The 22,398-nt window shown below is 40.5% G+C and overlaps 1 protein-coding gene across 2 annotated transcripts in view; it reads left to right on the forward strand.

The window, feature by feature from the left end:
- The window catches only part of NEK6 (NIMA related kinase 6), a 98,149-nt gene that overhangs the window by 1,563 nt on the left and 74,188 nt on the right, over nucleotides 1-22,398 (forward strand). The window contains exon 1 of one of the 2 annotated variants that reach the window (XM_083597392.1): nucleotides 862-1,102. The exons of the other annotated variant lie outside the window; for it this stretch is intronic. Coding sequence (XP_083453518.1) covers nucleotides 916-1,102 — 187 coding nt within the window. The 5' untranslated portion in view covers nucleotides 862-915. Of the gene's footprint in view, nucleotides 1-861; nucleotides 1,103-22,398 lie in introns of those variants that run through there. 2 annotated transcript variants of the gene reach the window in all.

The following is a 22,398-nucleotide window of genomic DNA, read 5'->3' on the forward strand; positions in this document are numbered from 1 at the left end:
CTTTTGCTCAACGTGGGGCTCGAACTCGCAACCCTGAGATTAAGAGCACAGAGTATCCCTTCGCTTCCTCCTCGAAGAGTCTCATGTGGCCTTGAGGGGAAGAGCACAGGCTGTGCATACAGAAGGTCCCCAGTTCATTCCCTGCCAACTTAAATTCAAAGGGTCTTAGGTAGGAGTGCAGAAAAAAACTTGGGTTTGCTCCTTCATTTCAGAGTAGACAACACAAAATCAACCATCTGATTCTGTACAACATAGTCACATACATTCAAATAGGTGAACATATGGGGCTGTGTGAACAATGAAGAGTGGGTTATAAATAAATATCTAGTTGTGTAAGTGTTCATGATTTAAGACTGTTAATAGGAAAAATGTTTTTATTAAAAAGTATTTCACAGCAATGCAAACTTGAGATCTGGCGCCTGGCTAATTTCTAACACTGACTACATCAGGGTGTTTATCTGAATGGAAACCCAGGTTAAGGAGGCCATAAATTTGAAAGAGCTTATCAAATGGAAAGTCCCATTGTTGTCTTTCATTCTTTGGTCAACATAGCTAAAGTAAGAAGTTCCCGAAACAAACATTTCCCTCCTCATACAGTTTTGGTATAATCTGAGTTTACTCATGTATTCAGTAAGAATTTTTTCTGGAACTGTGTGCATGGTTGAAATTTTTGCTAAAAATAGGGTTCTTTGTGTGGTTTAGTATCAGATTGCAAATTTTAATGTTAGAATTGGTGCTGGTGCTGCCTCCTCTGCCCAAAGGCATAACATAGAACAGTTGTTCTCATATATAGCTTCTTTTTGCAGGGAATTCAGCCTCTTCTCTCACTTTCATGTTCTATTCTCTTTGGGAATAGCCTAGACGTGTGTGTGTGTGTGTTTTGTCGCTTTGCACACTAACAAGAACCCAAGGTGCATGATATCTCCCTGGATCTCCCTGCCTACTCACAAAGCAGGTGAGGGGGATCCTGGGCTGTGTGTGGCTGCTGCAGCCCACACACAGAAAGATGATGTGACTGCAAGGAACTCTGCACCTGATCAGCCCTCATTCTTCCTGGCATTGGTTCTCCTTGTACTAGTGGGCAGAGTGATGAACTGTCCAGGTAGGCAGAAGCATCTTCAAAAGGCCTTAAACCGCCTTAAAAGCGTATTATAAGAAACTAGAAGAGATACTGTCTGAACCAATGAAAACAGTTATGAATGGAATTTTAAAAGAAGGAAGAATACTAAAGTCTTGGGAAGAAGCATTTATCGCTCTGATCCCCAACAAGGAATGCACCCAATATCAATCAAAAACTGAGCCTCTTGGGCTTGCTGATCAGAAGGTCGGCGGTTCGAATCCCCGCAACAGGGTGAGCTCCTGTTTCTCGGTCCCAGCTCCTGTCAACCTAGCAGTTCAAAAGCATGTGCAAGTAGATAAATAGGTACTGCTCCGGCAGGAAGGTAAATGGTGTTTCTGTGTGCTGCTCTGGTTTCGCCCAAAGAGGCTTAGTCATGCTGGCCACATGACCCAGAAGCTGTACGCCGGCTCCCTCGGCCAATAAAGCGAGATGAGCGCCGCAACCCCAGAGTTGTCTGCAACTTATTTAACTGTCAGGGGTCCTTTACCATTACCTTTATCACTATTAAATATAAATTAACTTAAATAACGATTACTTAAATAACGATTACAAAATATTTGCTGATATCCTAGCCAACAGATTAAAAAGAGTACTGAATTAAATTATGTATAAGAATCAAGTGGGCTTTCTCCCAGGCAGACACATGTGCAATAATATGAGAAATATAATAGATATATTAGAATATTTGGAAGTAAGAACAACAACAAAAAGATATATTGATGCTGGTAGATGCCGAGAAGGCCTTTGATAACGTCTCTTGGAGATTTATGAAAAAAACTAAAGAAGCCACAGGACTCGGAGAAAATTTCAGCAGGGGTATCGAGGCGATATACAGAAATCAGAGAGCCAAATTGATATTAAATAATGAGATAACAGAAGAATTTAAGATAAGTAAGGGGACCAGGCAAGGCTGCCCCCTCCCACCTTTATTGTTCATTATGGTACTAGAACTCCTAGTGATTGCAATAAGGAAAGATTGAGACATAAAAGGTGGGGAAGATATCGCACACGATAAAGGCATTTGCGGATGACCTGATATTAACCACTGAAAATCCAGAGGAAAGCGTACAAAATAATAGAAAAGATCCTCGAATTTGGGAAAGTGGCAGGATTTAAGTTAAATAAAAATAAGACCAACATGCTAGCAAAGAATACAAGAAAAAGAAGAATTACAGAAGAGCTCAGGACTAACGATAGTAAATAAGACTAAATACTTGGGAATCTGGCTGACGAATAAAAATAGCAATCTATTTGAGGATAATTATATAAAAATATGGAAAGAAATTAAAAAAGATCTGGAGATTTGGAACAGGTTAAAATTATCATTCTGTGGTAGGATATCAGTAGTGAAAATGAATGTGCTTCCCAAAAGGATGTTTTTATTTCAAATGATACCAATAATTGGAGGGGTAAGATGCTTTAAATCATGGCAAAGAGATATATCAAGATTCATTTGGCAGTACAAAAAGCCAAGAATTAAACATAAATTATTAATAGATAAGAAAAATAGAGGTGGATTGGCACCACCTGATTTAAATTTGTATTATGATTCAGTCTGTCTAAATTGGTTAAAGGAATGGATGATACTGCAAAATGCAGATTTATTGGATTTAGAAGGGTTTGACAACCGTGATGTGTGGCATGCCTACTTAGGTCATGAAAAGGTGAAAGTCCACAGAGGATTTCTTAACCATATTGTAAGAAAGTTGATATATAGAGTCTGTGAAAAGTACAAAGAATTATTAGAACCTAAAATGCTCTGGTGGCTTTGGCCTTTGGAGGCGATAGCAGTGAAAAGAAAAAATACGGAATCAAATTGGGCACATAAAAGGATCTGCTAGAAGAAAAAGATAACAAATTGAAATTGGAAAAATATGAGGAAGTAAAACATCACCTAACAGGATGGATTCAGTACTACCAATTAAACGAAGTGTTCAGAACAGATAACAAAAAAGGTTTTGCAAGAGAAATTTCAATATTGGACAAAGAATTATTACAAAATAAAACAAAGGTAATCTCTAAAATGTATGAAACTTTACTAGAGTGGGAGGTGAAGGATGAACAAGTAAAAGAGGTAATGATTAAATGGGCAATGGACATAGGCAAACCTATTCAGTTATCATCATGGGGGAGATTATGGAAAGAGAATTGGAGATTTATAGCTTGTGAGGCTGGGTGGGATTGAGTGTGGGTATGTATGAATATTTTTAAGGATTGTATGAAATGTATGTTTATATATTCGTACTATGTATGTATTAATGTTGAATTATTTTAATAAATTTGTTAAAGATGTTTTATAGATGGTATTTAACACCAAGCAAAATATTTAAAATGTATAAACAAAATCTAAATTGTGTTGGAGGTGCAATCAAGCATCGGAGACGCTCCTACATATGTGGTGGACCTGTGATAAAATCAAGAGCTTCTGGGATTTGGTATATGAAGAGTTGAAGAAAATACTTAAACAAACTTTTGTAAAAAAAACCAGAAGCTTTTCTATTGGGAATATTAGATTCAGATATTGCTAGGGAAAACACAAAAATATTCCTGTATTCAGTATTGGTGGCGAGAATCCTAATTGCCCAAAACTGGAAAAACTAGTCAGACCAACAAAAATGAATGACAGGAAAAATTATTTAATAACCTAGAGCTGGCTAGAATGACAGATGCAGTTAGGGGTCAGTCTAAACAAAAAATTCAAAAGGAATGGGGAGAATATAGAGATTATCATAAAAAGCGGTGCCCTCAAATTAATACATGGACTTGTTTTGATTAACTTTTGCAAAACAAATTAAGGTATAAAAGTCTAAAATAGAAAGAAAAGTAGGAAAAACGGAATGAGAAGGAAACAGTTTATTAAATATGAAAGTAGACCTGCGTTGAGGACAAAGGAAGTCAGTTAGGAGAAAACAAGAAGTGAAATATGGTTATATGTTTGTTTAGTATTTGTATCTATATTCATACTTGTATTTGTATTCTCTTGTTAGGTTTATTTTTTTTAGTGTTGTGAGTGTTTGTGTTGCAACAACAACAACAGCAGCAGCAGCAGCAGCATTAAAAGGCCTGAACAGCCTTAAACTGTTGGTCATGTTTATTTCCTCAAGTTTTAAGGAGGCTAGTTGGCACAGATCTGCCCTGAAACTTTATTATCCAGAAGACAAAACTGTTGTGAATCTATACAGTGAATTCCTTAGAATATGTGACACATACAATGCTTCACTTTTCTCAGAATAACCTATATACTTTAGCTGCAGTCGTTGAACTCTTTTACCCAAGGAATAAGAGGGTTATGGCTTGTAGTCCAAATACCTTAAAACAGGAAATAATGATGTGCTTTGTTGCAGTTTGTAGGACTTAATATCATATAGAGCAGAGTTTTCCAAACTGTGTTGCGACACGTTAGCGTGTCCATTTCAGTGTATAGTTGTGTCACGTGACTGTTCCCCACACTTCTTTCAGGGCTGGAAAAAGGAGTTAGTTTAATCTCTGGTTTGCTAGTAAAACTGAATTACTATGTCGTGAAATGTTGATGCATGTCTAAAAAGTTTGTCACCAACAAGAGAAGTTTGGGAAGCTCTGATATAGAGCATAACTCTTTTGGAAGGAAAATTAAAAAGCAACAATTAGAGAGAAGTGAACTTCATTTGATTGCTAATTGCCCAAATAGGAATTGGGACAATAACTGTAAATAACTGTAATTTATGTTGCTTCTATAGAATGGCATTTGTGGAGACTGCAAAGCGGAAGAGAGAAAGTACAATGAAAACAACATATTCCCTCAGAAAAATGTAGGCTTACAAAAAGAATTGGTTACTTTCCCTCCTAACGTTTATCATTTATTTGGTTCTAACAGTTGGACTAATGCAGGGATTCCCAAACTTGGGTGTGTGTTGGTAGCTGTTTTTCGATTACAACTCCCATCGTCCCTAGCTAGCAGGACCAGTAGTCAGGGCTGATGGGAATTGAAGTCCAAAAACAGCTGGAGATCCAAGTTTGGGAATCCCTGGGATAAAAAGCAAAATTGTGGACTGTAACATGCAGCTAACGCTGAGCAAACAAGCTGTTAGCATTTTAAAGAAATACAGCCTGGGGCATAAGCTCTAACTTTGTCCTCTTCGCAGCAGCAGAATAAACATTTTTATTTTCCTGGGCATTTCAACTGCAGGTGGCTGCAGTGCTCAACCAGGGGCGGTGGTATTTTGTACTGGGGGTTGGGACTTTCTTGGGATGAGCACTTTTAGTATTTTATTGTCTTTTTTTGTTTTATTGTAAATAGCTTTGGAGTGCCTCTGAATGTATGAAATGATATATACGGTAAATTAGCTAACTAGCTCATTTAGTAATATTACTTCAGTTAGCTTTTAATCTTTATTTATTATGAGATGTATTCTACATGAAATGCTTGCCATTAATATAGAAGGTTCTGAACAAGAAGGAATTGCGACGACCATTTCACACAGGGGTTTTGTTCCCAGCCTCTGTGGCGATGGCAGAAGGCGAATAAAGGTACCCCAGCCTGCCTTTCTCTCTTCTGGGTCCAAAAGGACCTGTGCGTTGGCGATCGCTCATCAGTTGAATGCACCTCAGATTGTAGCCAACTGTACATGAATCATTGGGTTGGAATTGCTAATTTTACTATGTTTTTATATATGCTCAGGGTGGCTAGGGAAACCCAGCCAAGTAGGTAGGGAATAATAATAATAATATAACAACAACAACAACAACAACAAAAAGATAGTTCTCCACATTTGCATATGAATATATTTCAGTTGCTGCTGTCACTAAATTTGCTACTTATAATATAGAAGGGAAATAATTCCTCAGAAGCCTCACCTGGATGCTACCAGAGCAAGTGCTGAGGATCCTACTGTGACAAGCTAGGGATAGTGCTAAATAATGTTGATTACCGTAAAAATGGGCTCTGGATAGCCATTTCACAGTGTCTTCCCACTTGAAATGGTGTAAATAAGATCCTAGTGCTTAAGATTGCCTGAAGCAGCATTATTCTAAGGTTTTGCCAGATTTTCAGGCTTCATAAGATGAAGTAGACTTTTTAACATTTTGACAAAATGCTTAGTGAAAGGTAGTCAGAATATTCCAAAGATCAAATGCCTGCTTTAATGGATTGCTCCTACAGGCCTAATAGCTGAACATAAGACTTTATTTTTCCTTTGTGTGCCGAGTAAATCAACCTTGTACAGTAGTTCTCTTTATGAGAAGGCTAAGTATCTTTTTACATACATTGTTTTTAAATTCAAGAGAACAAAAGTCAAAAGACATTGCCCGTTATTGTCTTCCTGTAAGGTGTATGGTTTCTTAGTTCAATATTCAGGCAGATCATAACACATCATCGTTTTTTACAGCTGGCGTCATTTCAAGCCTCTAACTCTACAAAGACTGCATCCTCCAAAATTGCCTCTATCCCTTTGAGTATTGTTAATGTTGATGTTAACGTTGTTCTCTGAGTGAACCAAATTTTTGGTGTTAGCACACAGTGATATTTAGCACTTTAAAAGTGTGTACCAATATTTTAAAAATGGTGTAAGCATCAGTATCATCATTTAGTGCAGAGGTTTTCAACCTTTTTGAGTCCACGGCTCCCTCGACCAACTCCATTCTTTCTGCGGCTCCCCTGTGGGGCTCAGGAGCCCAGTTACGTCCCCCCTTGCCTGCAGAGCTGGCAGCCCCTCACCCTTTTTCGAACACCCTCCCTTGTGGAGTGTTCCCTCAGCCTCCTCTCCTCTCCCCTCTCCCTGGGAATCCTCTGGGCAGCTGCTGTCTCTGGTCTCTGAGCTGCCCCCCCCCCCAAAGAGAGATGCCTCCTCACACTGCCCCACAGGGGCTGGGGAAGCACCCCCTGGCCAGCCAAAGGTGCACCATTCGCCTGGGGAGCTTATAGCCAGGGCTGCTGCAACAAACAGCTGCGCAAGCCTTAGGGAGGCAGAGAGGCAAGAGGGCATCACAGGAGGGAGGGAAGGAAAGAGGGACAGAGGCCAGGGTTGCCCACCGCACCCCTGACCATCCTTCAAGGCACCCCAGGGGGCCATGGCACACTGGTTGAAAACCACTGATTTAGTGAAGTAGAGATAATATAGCCAATCTGAGTCAGTATAGGGCACTTATAAATAAAAGTGGGACTATTTCTGTTATGTTTACGGTGCCTATTTGAGCTTCCTTTGCAAGTTCCAGAAGCACCTCATCATAAGAGTGTTCTTGCTTCAGTTCTTTGCCGTGGGAACTGTGGGATTTACATTACGTTTTGTGTTTTGTTTTTTTGTAATTAAAAATACTCTCTCCAGTTTCCTGATACGATGGACAATGATTTATTGTTGTTCCTCAACCTTCCAAATAGTAATAAAGCTGTGACATCCGTTTTAAATGTTACGCTTTCTTGCATACACTAACAAAAATGTTTCCAAAGTTTTGTGTGCTAAAATGTCTTATTGAAATGACTTGAGCCGAGTTGCATGTGGAATCTGAAGGAGTCTTCCTAGTTGTTTCCCTCAGATGGATTTCATGTGAGGAACAAGCATCTTTCCAAAGATGCAGGCCTTTTTCTCTCTCCCCTGGTGGGCAGTTGTGCTGATTTCGGCCACAGAAATTGTGCGAGCAAATACTGTCTGCAATACTTGGATCACTTCCTGCAGAATTGCCCCAAACTGCTCAGTTTGAGGCTTCCGAACCTCCTATTATAGGAGATCATCTGGCTGTGTTGCCTCATAAAATTTTTAGATAACCCATAGAGGTGCATAGTAGAATGCGAGACATAGAGCTTAATATTTTTGAGTAAAATGCTTCTGACTCAAGAGGCTGAACACATTGCTTTATAGATCCTTCTTTAAAGAGCAGATTTAGAAGTGCAGATAACTTTGCTTAATATTGATTTTGACACATTGCCCAGAGCTGCTTTGAAATAGTAATTCTCCCCTGGAATTCAACTAGTGTCCCTGCAGCGACTCTCTTGTAAGAGCGTGTATTTAATGTTTCCCCCTCTACATTTTTAAAAGCAATAAACTTCTTAGAATTTTTTATACTTTATCAAAATAAACATGATGATATTCTATTCTTGCTTTACACAACAAAGTCAGGGAGCCTAGAGAATTCTTTAATAATAGCAAGTTCTTTCCTCACTCATAATTACCTCTGCTGTAGAGACTCAAAGGAAGCAAATGTAATATTCTTGTCATAAAAGTGGAGCCTTTTGCACTGTTCAGCGTTTTGACACTGAACGAAATCCCATAGTTAGAAAAACGTATATATTTTGAAGTTGAAGGCAATAGAGACTCGCAGTGCCTAAATTTTAGACCAGTTGTTAGGTAAAGTAAAGGTACCCCTGCCCATACGGGCCAGTCTTGACAGACTCTAGGGTTGTGCGCTCATCTCACTCTAGAGTCCGGGAGCCGGCACCGTCCGCAGACACTTCCGGGTCACGTGGCCAGTGTGACATCGCTGCTCTGGCGAGCCTGCACCAGAGCAGCACACGGAACGCCGTTTACCTTCCCACTATAAAGCGGTACCTATTTATCTACTTGCACTTAAGGGTGCTTTCGAACTGCTAGGTGGGCAGGAGCTGGGACTGAAAGACGGGAGCACCCCGCCGTGGCGATTCGAACCGCCAACCATGTGATCGGCAAGTCCTAGGCACTGTGGTTTTACCCACAGCGCCACCCGCATCCCTAGACCAGTTGTTAGAACCATATTAATTCATGACTGAATGGTTTTCTTTAATGGAACAACTGTGAACTGTTAAAAGAGTTCATAAACTGGCCACTTTACCAGAACTGTGAAATGTGGAAAGCAGTTCCCTATTGGTTATTTAAAAATAATGCTGGGGAGGGCAGGATGGCTGCTTCTTTCTCTCTGGGGTGGGGGCACACGTCTTGTATCTTTCTCCTGTTGAACTCTTTATTTGAAATAAATAAAATGCCATGGTTTAGTGCCCTCTTATTGCAGAGATGAAGGATAAATTGATAGGCTCTGTGAACTCTTGCCCTAGTCTAGAATGCTCTTGGAACAGGTGCTGGCCCACACCCTCTCAAAGGGCTCGCAGCCTTTCCATTTTGAAGAGTGGTGTGATGTTTACTGTTCTCTAATTACTTTTGTTGCTTCATCTGTGAACTTTGAGAATTCTCTTTATTATTAAATGAGAAACGTCCTTCAGCCTTTTGAATGGACATGAAACTGAACCTGTACTCTTAAGTTGTTTGGGAGGGGATGGGTGCCAAGTAACTGGGATTGCTTTTTCAGACTGTGTGTTTGTATGTATTTGTAAAGTGACGTGCAGGGGACTGGAACCCGGGCATCTGCTTGTCAGTGTCTGCCTCTTGAGTCAGCAGTCTGCTCCTGGCTCAAGTGGGTGTAGGACAGCTCAAGTTCCAAATTTTCCCCTTTCCTATGAGCCAGCTGCTGTCCATATTACTACTAGAGAGTGACTCTGAGCATGCTGTGAATTTGAATGTGTGCCAGGGAGGAGAGGAAATCTTTTTTAAAAAGGAAGATTTTTGGAATAATGGAATAGAATATGTGTGCTCACTGCAAGATTCTAAGGACTATTACACTTTTTGGTTTGCAAAATGTCAGAGCCAACTGGGGCAAGCTGGCTTGCGGAATAATTTGAAAAAAGATGGATGTTTTTGGTCTGCAAAATATATTTTCACTTGATTGCTTGTTCAGAAATCGTCAGTGTTCTTCAAGCTGCCCCTCCATAGAGATCTAGAGGCAACTCCTAGGCATGTCTGTGAGTTGGTTGAATGAGCTGCTGAAGGAACGGGCCTGTGATATCCATAAACAATTTTCACCTGAAGTACTTACTTCTGAGCAGCTAGGTATAAAGAGCATTGTGTAAGGGAAGGGGGCGGGAGTTAATAGATTTGTAATGTGATGCAGCTGTGCTTTCATCTTCTTGTCTTTCATCACCGTTGCTCTGATGCTGCAACACACATGAATTAATCTATACAAGGGCAGACTTGAATTTTCAGTCCAAAAATAGTGCCCTGATATGTCCCATTGTTTCCAGATAAGATCCATCTAGTCCAGCATCTTTCCCCCCACAATGGAGGTCCACCAGTTATAACAGCCCTAATGCTCAGTTGTAAACTGTCTCTGTACATGAAGATTCCTTTTAGACGTCATGACCAATAGTCTGTAAACTTGTTCACCTTGGATATGTCCAAATTTTCTTTGAAATGCATCTAAGCAGCCCATCAACCCATCTTATGGGAAGAATTATATTAACTACACTGTGTGAAGAACTATTTCCTTTTGTCTGTTTTGAGTTTACTCCCATTGGGTGACCTTTCATTTCATTGGGCGACCTTTCATTTTAAAGCTAGATTAGGGGGAGAGAAAATTCTCTGCTTTCACTTCCTCCATACCATGCATAATTTTACAACTATCATGCCGCTGTGAGTTGTCTTTTTTGAAACTAAAACACCTCCGTAATTTAGGCTTGCATCATGTGGAAAGGGCTAAAACCCCTCTATGTTTTCATTTTTGGGATGACCACACCATACATTAAAGGCATTACGATACGGACAGTTTTATTCTCGTTTTCCTAATAAACATTATCATGTAATTTGCCCTTTTCAGTGCTACTGTACACAGTCTCTCTCCTAGATAGTCACTGCCAATTCAGACTTCATCACTTTTAAGAGTGAAGTTGAATATTTTTGCTCTAATGTGCATCACATCTTTTCTTAAACTGAACCTCATCTGCCATTTTAGTGCACATTTGCTCCATTTGGAGAGATGCTTAACAGTCTGCTTGAATTTTCACTATTCCTGAGTAATTTGGTTTGATTTGCAACGTTGGCTACCTCACCTGTCACCACTGGCTCTGATTGTGAACAAGTTACTTAGCATTGGTCTCAATGCTGATTCCTCAGGACCTGACTGTCCTGTTCAAACAGTTGTTGGTATCCAGCATATTCCACAGTGCAGTCTAGCAAAGAATTCCTCCAGCCTTCCTCTTTAGAGAAGTCCCCTCCAGTCTTCCTGTTTAAATCCTTTGCCATCCAACAATCTTGACTGCCTCACCAGCTGATTTGCTGCTTCCAAATTTTAACATATGTTTTTGTTGTTGGTAGTGATATTTTTAGCAGTGTGCTCCTCAAAGCCCACTTCCACAATAAATCCATGATATTCACATCCTTGTTAGCTGTTTGTTCTTCTCCACCCACTCTGCTCCCTTCCCAGTACAGTGGCAGCAGGAGGCCCCATTAGCTAAAGTGGTGCTTCAGGTTAAGAACAGTTTCAGGTTAAGAACAGACCTCCAGAACGAAGTAAGTTCTTAACCCGAGGTACCACTGTATTGAAATTCTGCTTGAAGCTTCCTAGTACAGGGGCCTGTTGCTTTTGATTATGGAACTCTGAAAAGCTCCAGCTACTTTGTTAGCTGTGTATGAATATTATTTACATTATTGTCACTAAAAAAGAAAAAAGACCAGCCATGGTATCTCATTCTAGAAGTTCTAAGCTTTAGGGCACAATTAGTAAAACCCTGTTACTGCTTTTCAGTCTGATTTGTGGGAAACCTGCTCCTTGACAGAAACAAGGTAATTAGTTAGTCCCAGAGAATCCATGAAAAACTCTTGGCCTCCTAGTCTTTGATTTTCTCACTCAACAACCTGTGCTTAATCTTTGTTGCCAGAGAAGAAGAAGGTATCCCTGTGTGCAAGATCTTGGTGATGGAGTGTGTTTCAGACTCCCAGTTGGGCCAGGCAGAGCTTACTATACTAAAACATTTATGTAGAGTTCTTCGTACATCAGAAATGAGTAGTGGATTCTTTTTCTTTCCTTTGCAGACTCTGTTTAATCAGTTTGGAAAATCTAAGCGATGACTTTTAGCTCTTAGAGGATTAAGAACCAGAGCTGCTTTTTGTGGCAAGTTGTATATATTAAAGTCAGCCCTACATTAGTAAATAAACTCCGTTACCATAATCATCGTACTTAGGGTAAGCGCTTCTTGGGTGAATATTAAAGATCTGTTAATCTTTATGGTATTTATAGGATAATTTTTTAACTCGCTTGAGCTTCTTACTGCTTTCACAGGTCAATTACTCCAATTAATAACATCTTGTCAGCTATAAGAACATTACCATCCAACATTACAGTGCAGATTGTAATTTTTTTACCTGCTTGATTTGATTCTTCAGACTTTCTTCTCCCTTAGTGATTGAGGCTTAAGGTTTAATTCTTCTTATTTGATGTCTCACTTCATAGCCTCCATGAAGTCCCGCATATGGGATCTGCACTAATGTGAAGCTGACTACTTTGGAATATTCTAGAGCAGGCATCCCCAACCTGTGGCCCTCCAGATGTTTTGGCCTACAACTCCCATGATCCCTAGCTAACAGGACCAGTGGTCAGGGATGATGGGAATTGTAGTCCAAAACATCTGGAGGGCTGAAGGTTGGAGATGCCTGTTCCAGAGCTTTAACCAGCGTCCCTCCCTCCCTCAGGAGGTGGTCGCTAGCATGTACAACTGACCTTCCCCGCTCAGTTCGCTTCTTGGCACTGCATTGGCAATGGCTGGTAGAACATCCTTCATGACCGCATACCTTCTGTGACGTTGGTGTGCTGTTCTTTGTGAGCCTTCCAGTTTTTCTCATCTCTGGTTTGCATCCCTCATTTTATATCTATGGGTTTCAGCTTCACTGGCTTTGTGCTGCAGCATAGCAGATCTCATTTGAAAACAGTGTTTGAAACTAACCAGGCGCCAGGCGCTTTTTGTGACTCGGGAGCACCCCCGGCAGCCAAGTGATTTCCTGTCACAAGGTTTGCGACTGAAATCTCCACCACGGGAGGGTAAGGGCAGTGTCCCTGACTGACCGCAAAAGCTGAAAAGTTGTTATAAGCTATTGAGCTTCTAGCATTCCCTTTGAACTCCTCATGAAGCCTTTGGATGCGCTGAAGAGGGAATCTTACTCCATTGTGGTCTCTTTGCATAAGTAAACAAACAAGCTGCAACTTTTCACCTGGTTGTATGGATTGCTTCTCTCTTGGGGGCAGGAGGGGAGCTCAGGCTGATAGTAAATCACAAACTTTGTTATAAAAGTAGTATTTTTAAAAAAGTGTTTTCCCTCCTTCAAGAAGTAAGAAAATGACAAGTTTTGCCCCTCGTTCTGTGTTTACCTTGCTGTCCAAGGAAGGTCTCCTGTAGGGCAGATAATTCCCGCCCCCTTTTAAATGTGTTCTACGTGTGTGTGTGTGTGTGTGTGTGTGTGTGTATTAGTATATGGGGATGTAGCAGTTCTGTTGAGGACTAAGCCTTGCCTTGGTGTGTGTGTTAAAAGCATACTGCAAGCATAAAAGTAGGGATTTTAGTGCATGATTTCTAAACCACCAATGCAGCCCACCAGCCATGCATAGTGGCCCTTTTTTCTGCTGCCTGCCTTCAGTTGCAAGAACTGGTGTAGTAATTACCCTCCTGGCTACAGTGCATGTCTGGTGGGCTGCATTCAGCTTGGTGGGCCATCAGATTTGTAGGCATGTAATATGTGCTTTTGTTAGTACAGAATGAGGAAATGGTAGTTACTCCAGATTAATTTGCTCAAAATACAAAGGTATGATATGAGGTGCTCCTTTTATTTTTCATGCTTTCTTTTTGGAATGGTTAATTGCTTCCATTTTTCAAAAGGCCACAAAAGAAACTTTAAATAATCCAAGGGAATCAAAACAGCATTTCAGCAGGGGGCTGGTCCACTGTCCTTCAGACCCTTGGGGGGGCCGGGCTATATTTTTTTTGGGGGGGGGGGAAATGAACAAATTCCTATGCCCCACAAATAACTCAGAGATGCATTTTAAATAAAAGCACACATTCTACTCATGTAAAAACACTAGGCAGGCCCCACAAATATCCCAGAGATGCATTTTAAATAAAAGGACACATTCTACTCATGTAAAAACACACTGATTCCCGGACTGTCTGTGGGCCGGATTGAGAAGGTGATTGGGCCAGATCTGGCCCCCGGGCCTTAGTTTGCCTGCCCATGGTGTATATTATAGTTCATTTCAAAATGGATCTTTTAGAGCTGAAAAAGATTCAGAAAAGGGCAACCAAAATGATTGTGCAACTGGAACAACTCCCCATGAGTAAAGTTTACAACAATTGGGGATTTTTAGTTTAGAAAACTGGGTGTGGTGTGAAGAAAGGGGATAGAGACATGTTTCCTTCTCTCATAACACTGGAATCTGAGGTCATTCAGTGAAATTGAACCACTTTGTGAGGTCCACCCAAAAAGTGGTGTATAAATAAATAAAGTAAATTGAATATTGGAAGATTTAGGACTGACAAAAGGAAATACAACTTCATGCAGTGCATACTTAACCTTTTGGAATTTACTGCAGTAAAATGTAGTGATGGCCACTAACTTGAATGGTTTTTAAAAGGATTTAGCCATGAATTTGTCTACTGATGGCTATTAGCCATCATGGCTGGGTATTACCTCTAGTATCTGAACTGGTCTGCCTCTGAATGCCAACTGCTGGGGGGCACAGGTGAGGAGAGTGCTATTCTCCCTCCTTGTGTCCTGCAAGTGGGCTTCCCCTAGGAATCTGGCTGGCCACTATGGGAACAGAATGCTGGGCTAGGTGAGCTTTGGCCTGATCCAGTAGGCCCGCTCTTATGCTCTTACGTACTCTTGCTCTCTCTTATGTACTGTAGGCATAAGGCTGGTTGTGGATCAGCTAATACATGTTCCCCAGACCACAAACACTGGTGTATCAGTATGGTCAGTGTTGCCATGTACTGGGCATGGAATGGAAGAAATGAATAATCAAGAGGAGTTGTATCAGTATCACAGTTACTGTGATAAAATAAAATGTATTCAGTTTTGTCTTATGGAGCACTGCTGCTACAGGGATGTTCACTGTTCCTGTGGCCTCTTTAAGTAACAAACGTACGTAGAAATGTGAGTAAAATAATTTATCTTGTGGGAGTGGAGTCTTCTGTGGGAATACAATCTCAAACTGTAAACTACGTAATAAAAACACAAGGAGAGACTATAAAAATTACAATATATATTCCGATTAGTTTTTAAGCTCTCTTTAGTCAAACAGGCAGTGAGATTCCAACCATTTTCAGTTAGGGATAGCTGTTAACAGTGTATTTTTAAGACTTTCCATCTTCCTCCTTCCCACCAGCGGCCAGATTTTGCTTTTCTCTTAAAATTTCATACTGTAGGTCTAGGGAAAGCTAAGCGGAAAATTTGATTCAGTGACCAAATCATGAGTGTCTGCAGAAAATCTCACCTGGATGCTAATTCTGACATTCATGCTATGCTAGGAAAATTTTAAGAAAAAGCCTAGTGTAGCACTCAGCTGCTGAAAGATATTTCTTCAGTTATCTAGGAACATTGAAGTGTAGTCTTCAGGGTTTTCCTCTCTTATGGCTTCCTCTTGTATACATGTAAGATGAAACTTCTCCTGGCAAAAGCAGCAATCACAGCAGCTCTTTGAGGATCTAATAAGTCCCCCAAGGAGTTGCTGTTCTAGTTACTTTCCTTTCTTTTCAGTGGAAAACTAATTCTTTCTCATGGAGGACAGCAACTTGTGTAATATTCTTGGGTATACAACACACCGCAGAGAGTTTCGTGTTGGCTAATGCAACTGTATTTATAACTCTCTCAAAGACATAGCTGTCCCTTTGAATCGCTGGTGGTGTAAGAAAGTTTCAAGGAAGGGGCTTCCTTTTGTATACGTGTTACTTTTCCACGACCCTTTAATGGATAAGAAAAATGGAGCAATGAAGGCCCTTTATCTTCAGACATTCTGCAATAACTGCATGCAGTACTTTAGTATCTTTCACACTACTGGTACCAGCAGCCAGCAAAGATGGGAATCTAATTCAGTGTTGAGGTGCACATTCAATACTATACAAACGTAAGGGCTATAACAGGTGTTTCTGTCTTCAAGCACATTGTAAAATAATCTAAAAAGTACATAGGTAGCCAGGTGGAATATGGATGACTCTGTCTCTAATGTCTACTGCAGTGGGTCTTGGGTGTGTTTGCTTTCATTGTAATGGTACACACAGTCTGAGACATACCTCATCTCCTTTTCTTATAGTATCATCTCTCAAAAAAAATTTTCCCCAAGGCTGAGAAAGCTAGAATCCAGGGCAAAAGAGCTGATAGCCAATTGCTGAGCCAACTCCAAGAAAGACTGAAATTTGTGTGAGGCGAAAACACTTTGGGACCCCTCTTCCTTGAGCTACTTCCTCTCTTAAAGCAGACACCATGCTTTTTGACCACCAAAGAAACGCTGGTGTGTGCTTTACAGCACAAGTACATAAACAACTTTTCAGATTTTTAGGCTCCATTTGAGCTGCTTCATTATTGCATCCCTGGGAATAGAAACTGCCCATAATGTGATGTGTTTGCTGCCCCACCCCGCTAGGATTTACTTCTGAACTTTTTCATCCCTCCTGTTTTATATTGATAAGACCTGTTAACATCAGGTTTATAATGCTTTCCCTCCAAATACCAGTTTGTTTATGCACATAGCTAAGCATCACTGCCAGCAGATTTTTTTGTTCAGCATATAGGTTCAAGTACATACAAGTCATTGTTAGTGGCAGGAAGTGTTGCATCTGCATGAACAATATATGGTATTTTTACAGTGTTTGTTTGTTTGTTTATTATATCCTGCCTTTCCCCCAGAGCAGAGACTCAAGGCAGTTCTCGGAAATGAAAATAAACATGCATAAAAAATATATATTAATTGAGACACAAGTTTAATATTCCCACAGAATGTAGATGTAGTAGTAGTAGTAAGAATTTATTACTTAAAAACTTCCTGATACAGGACTGCCTTCAGATTCCTATGGAAAGTCATATAATTTCTTTGACATCTGATGGGAGGGCGTTCCACCAGACAGGCACCACTGGCGAGAAGGCCCTCTGCCAGGTTCCCAATAACTTTACTTCTTGCAGTGAGGGAACTACCAGAAAGCCCTCAAAAGTTAGATCTCAGTGTCCAAGCTAAGCAATGTGGGTGGAAATGCTCCTTTAGGTATACTGGGCCAAGGCTGTTTAAAGGTCAGCACCAACACTTTGAATTGTGCTTGGAAACATCCTGGGAGTCAGTCTTTCAAAACCAGTGTTATATGGTCTTGGCAGCCACTCCCAGTCACCAGTCTGGGAGTCACATTCTGGATTAGTTGTTTCTGAGTCACCCTCAAAGGTAGCCCCACACAGAGCTCATTGCAGTAGTAGTCCAAGTGGGAAATTACCAGAACATGCACCACTCTGGTGAGACAGTGTGCAGGCAGGGATGGTCTCAGATGGAGCTGGTAGACAGCTGCCCTGGACACAGAATTAAAGTGTGACACCATGGACAGCTTAGAGTCCAAAATGACTCCCAAGCTGCGCACCTGGTCTCTCAGGGGCACAGTTACCCCATTCAGGACCAGTTATTCCCTCGCACCTGCCCGCCCCCTGTCCGCCAAAAACAGTCCTTCTGTCTTGTTGGGATTCAGTTAATTATATCCAAACTTGCATTGTATGCACAGTGCTCAGGGCAGCTTCCAACTGTTTTTAAAAAATAAAATCCAACAAATTAACACAGTAGTCAAACAGTAACAAAAATTTACAACACTAGAGCAGTCAAGTACAGCAAATAAATCCAATATGAAAATGAAGGAGTTGGTCCCATCCACCAGGTCAAATACCTTCTGGATAGGTCTTGGCCAGACTGCAGAAAGCAAGATAGGTGAACCTCCTGAGTTTGGGACTTCTGCAGCCTCAGTGTGGACAAACGGCCTTCTTCTGCATCTTAGGAGGAGCTTCCCATGATCTCGGCACCACCCCTTTAGTATCTGAGCCCATTATATTTGGGGCTTTAATCACAACAGTTTGCTAATTCATTTCCAGGTACAATTCAATCAAATTATAAAATGGGTGTAATAAGCTCGCATAGACAAGTACTGTACCCACTAAAACCTTTGTTGCCACCGTCTGAACAGAGAACAAAAGGCACCAAATTAGTTGTTGTTTAAGGTCCAATTCCTTCTCTGACATGAATGCCAAAAGAAGCTTTACTTTGAGATTCAGCTTTTTAAAATAACTTTTAAAAGGTCTTCTCTGTTTAATGAAATGCAAGATGGAGATCTAGATTCTGCCATTTTACACTGTTGGGACCAATAATAAACATTTTAACTTTAACCATTGTAGTTTGGTGTGGAGAGCAAAATGTTAGGTGTATTTTAGTATAAAAAGCAAGTCTGACTATTTCTGGCAAATAGCTGCTGCCCTTCTCCATATGTGTGTGGTGTTCAGTAATCTGAAGTTACCTGCATAAAGTCTTCAGAGAGACGAAACTTTCGTGCTGTTACAAAACACAAAATATAAAATCCAAATCAGAGTGAACACTAAAGTGAAGATTTCTTTCTTGCACTCCAGTACACTTTTCTTTTTTTTTCTTGTAAATGATATGGGCAGCTTTAAAACAAACAAGCAAAAGCACTAAAATTTGAGTAAAATGTGGAAGGGTCATTTGAGGCCAGATTAAATTGGTCTGTAAATATAGCTCACATTTGGTCGTCCTTGATCTATATTACAGGAAAGTGGTGAAAGTTGAATACATGGAGGAAGTTCAATTTTGGTAGTTAAAAAACCTCTACCAAAAATGCACTGCTTCAATGTCTTGGTGAATGGAAATGACGATACACGCTACTCTCTAGAAAGAAGTTGTGTTCATTGGAGCTTTTTGTGAATGAATAAATGCAGCATAGAAACATCTTACTATATTTCTGTTGAAAGATTAATCTTGCTGACTAAAGACAGGAACGTAAACATGAGCTGGGTGGAGAATTTCTTTCAAACAGGATGGGAAACTTGCCACAAATATTTAAATATAGGCTAGCAGCATTTGTTTTTTTGACGTCTAGAATGAGCCAACTCTGGCTAACTTCGCATTTGTTGAGTTAACATCATTTGGGTTCCAGGTATGGAACAGTGAATTACAGCTGTTCTACCACTAAGTTTAATGAATATCTGTTGTTGACCGAAATAATGAGAAAGTAGCTCTGGGATTTCTCTTTGTTTTTTGTTTTTTAACTTAACATTCCAATGTTGGTGTTTGAACAGAAGGTGAGGTTTAGCTCTTTGCCTCTGTTGATGCTCTGGTAAAGCTTACTTATATCTTGAACAAAGCCCTAACTATATTACTTTCTCCCCTGACCCCCTGCATTAATTGTTCTGCCATTCATGAAATTGTGTGTATGGTTAAATGAGCAGAGCAGCTTTGGTTTTCAACTTTAAGTTACTGGTTTGTTGGGATTTGTTGGGAAAGCTTCTTGTGGCACCTTTACGATAAACAGATTTATTGTGGCAAAATCAGCAGGTGCACCTGCAGGGCTAAGTTACTATGAACTGCATGGGGTAGCAGTGATTGTTCGGTTGTGTAATTTAAGGATAGAGTGACCCTCGAGAACAACTTCATCAGGGGTTTTCCCTTAGAACCCTGTCCTTCTTCTAGTGTTTAATACTGAATCTCTATTTTTTAAAATTGTGTCCTTTTTGCAGTTTTTTATTACAGATTAGGAAATTTCGTGGTCTCTCTCCAGTCCTCTTTGTAGGTTCTGTGCCTGTGGCAAGTATCCCTCTACAGGATTCCAGGGCTGTAGCCAGGGAACTGGTTCTTGCATCTGCTCCCCTTGAGAACACTCTTGTAGCAATCTGCACAAGCTTCCAGGGGTGTTTAGCTTCTGGCTTGGATCTTAGAGCGTTGCCTGTGCTGGACAGATGTCCCACTATAAGCTTTGTTAGTTTTCAGTATATCTCAAATGCTATATAGACAGTGACATCTCCTTTGAAAGGCACTGAGGCACTACTGTGTTTCCTTGCCAGCCCTTCTGCATTTCTTCACATTGAAGAAGAAGAAGAAGAAGAAGAAAGTTTTAAAAACAAATGTTCAGTGTTTATTTTTGAGGCTTTAGCCATATTTCTGGGTAATAATGTAAGCATTTAAAAATATTCTCTGTTTGTAAATTGTGTAAAGATTCCCCAAGTGTCATTAATACGCCAGAATGAATCCCTGCCCCTTTCATGCAAGGCAGATAATTGGGAATAAGAAAGGAGCAGATTATTTGTTAAGTTCTAAGAGAGAGAACCTGAGGATGGAAAATTTAAAAAGTGGCAGAAAAGAGCAGCCCTGTCCCACATCACCAAGCAATATAATTGGTAAGCCATTGTGGGTGTGGGAATGCATCATATTCATAAGTTTCCGTAGAAAGGCCTAGAAAATCTGTGGTTTCCATAAGCAGGGGAAAGGCAACGTTCCTTTAAAGGCAGTCCTCACAATTTGAGAACACTTGCAAACCGTTCAAACTCCTACTTTTGTGGATAGCCTCTCAAGCTGTAGGAGGAACATGTATGCTGTAGAAAGTCAGGAGAAGGTCAGCTATAGGAATTGAAAGAAGTCTTACTATTTTTTTGTACAATTCCCTTACGCTCCCTAGGACTCTTTTGTCTATTGCCATCTCTCTTATCAGTGCTTAGGTCCTGAAAGGTGTGTGTTACTGTATTGCCATATATCTGTGTGTCTTTTCGTCTTAAACTGCTCTGCTTATGGTGAGTTTAACTCATCTTGAACCGATTCCTGAGAAAGGCAAGCAAAGGAGTTAAAAGTTGTGAGGGATTTACTGTAAATACTCCTTGCTTTTGAAAGTGCTGACAGAAGCTTAATTGTTAGGTTCAAGTATATTTGTCATGTGCCAGACAGTGTCAGTCTGCTTGCAGTGAACCGGTTATGCACTTCCACCAAGAAGAAGTGAGAGCGCGAGAAGCCAGAGGCTGCTTGTGTGTTTTCTGTTTGCTTGTGTTGCAGGAGGGGATGCGGGGAGGCTCTGCTGTTTAACCTAGCTGGTAATTACGTCCTACAAGAAGGCATATATTACTCTTGCTTGCTTTGCCAAAGCTCTTCAGCATGATGGATGAGATTTAAAGGTTGATCCGACTAAATTGCAGTGAGAATACTAACGACAAAGATATTTCTTTTGTGAAATATTCCTACAAGACATCATGGCTGTGGCATAAATGCTGTAAGATAATGGACAATAAAAGTCACTCAGAAATAAGACTCTCCCAGGGTAGGGCTGCTGCCTTGTCACACACGTACAGAGCCAGGAGATAAAGTAATCACAAGCCAGGGCCATCATTTAAATATATCAGTAATCTTGTATAGCATCTTGACAGATTTATTTTATGAGCCGGCAAGAGAGAGAACATTATCAGGCAGCAGAGAGAGAAAGGAAGGCAGAATCGTTTTGGTGCTTAGTTTTCAAAATAGTTTCAGTCACTTTGTTCTTTCATGGAGGCCTCAGTAAAAGTTGTCCTGCTTCTTTTACACATATATTCCACCTCAGTCCCAAATACATTTTTGTGAAAATAAAGCCTATAGATTGCAATTGACCTTATAGAAGTGTCTTTCACACTTGCGATTTCTGTAAAACTTTAGTATTAAGTGAGATCCAAACACTGCTCACTGAGTGGAAGTACTGTACTGTACTTCAGTTTCCATGAGCTGCCCTTTGTTTTGGCTGACAAAGCATAATGCTTTATCAAGGTCCCCCCCCCCTTATTGCCAACCTGTAGCTGAAAAAGAGTGTGCTATGGCACCTCAGAAATGAAAGAGCAACATGTTTTAAGCAGTGAACATGAGCCAGTCTTGCCAGCCTTTTCTCTGCACTAGCCAGCCTTCTTCCCTACCACAGCTTGCCTTTGGCCGGCAGCCCAGGGTTTCAGGTAGATGGCTCTGGCAAGGAAACATGAAGGAATGTTCAATGTGCATATCACTGATGTGCCACTGTATTGCATTCTGGCAGTCAATTGTGCTGGGACAGATTATTTTGCTGGCTTTAGCTAAAGCCAGTGTAGTTAGCCAACAGAGTCAAGGAGGCTGTTGGAGATAAGGCGGCTTTCTTCAAAAAATAAAAGTCTTGTTCAAAAAAAGAACACAATCTGTGGCAAAATAAATGCAAGCAGACAAAAAGAGATGCCAAAACAAATCTGAGAAGCACATCCTTAAAAGCATTAAGGCCATTTTTTAAAAAGTAAATTGGAAACAGGAAACTGGCTAACGAAGTGATCAGACCTTTGGATGACAAGGGAGTTAAAGGTGTGCTAAAGGAGGAAAAGGAAGTTTGATCTGTTACACTGTGGAAGACGTAGGGCAGATCTTTTTGCCTGAACTAACTTTTTAAGGAAGGAGTCTGAGTAATTTGAGTGATAATGAGATTGTTCTAGGGCTTATTAACAAATGAAAAACAAATGAATCAC

This window comes from Podarcis filfolensis (genome assembly GCF_964270895.1).
Source record: "Podarcis filfolensis genome assembly, chromosome: Z".
Classification (NCBI taxonomy): domain Eukaryota; kingdom Metazoa; phylum Chordata; class Lepidosauria; order Squamata; family Lacertidae; genus Podarcis; species Podarcis filfolensis.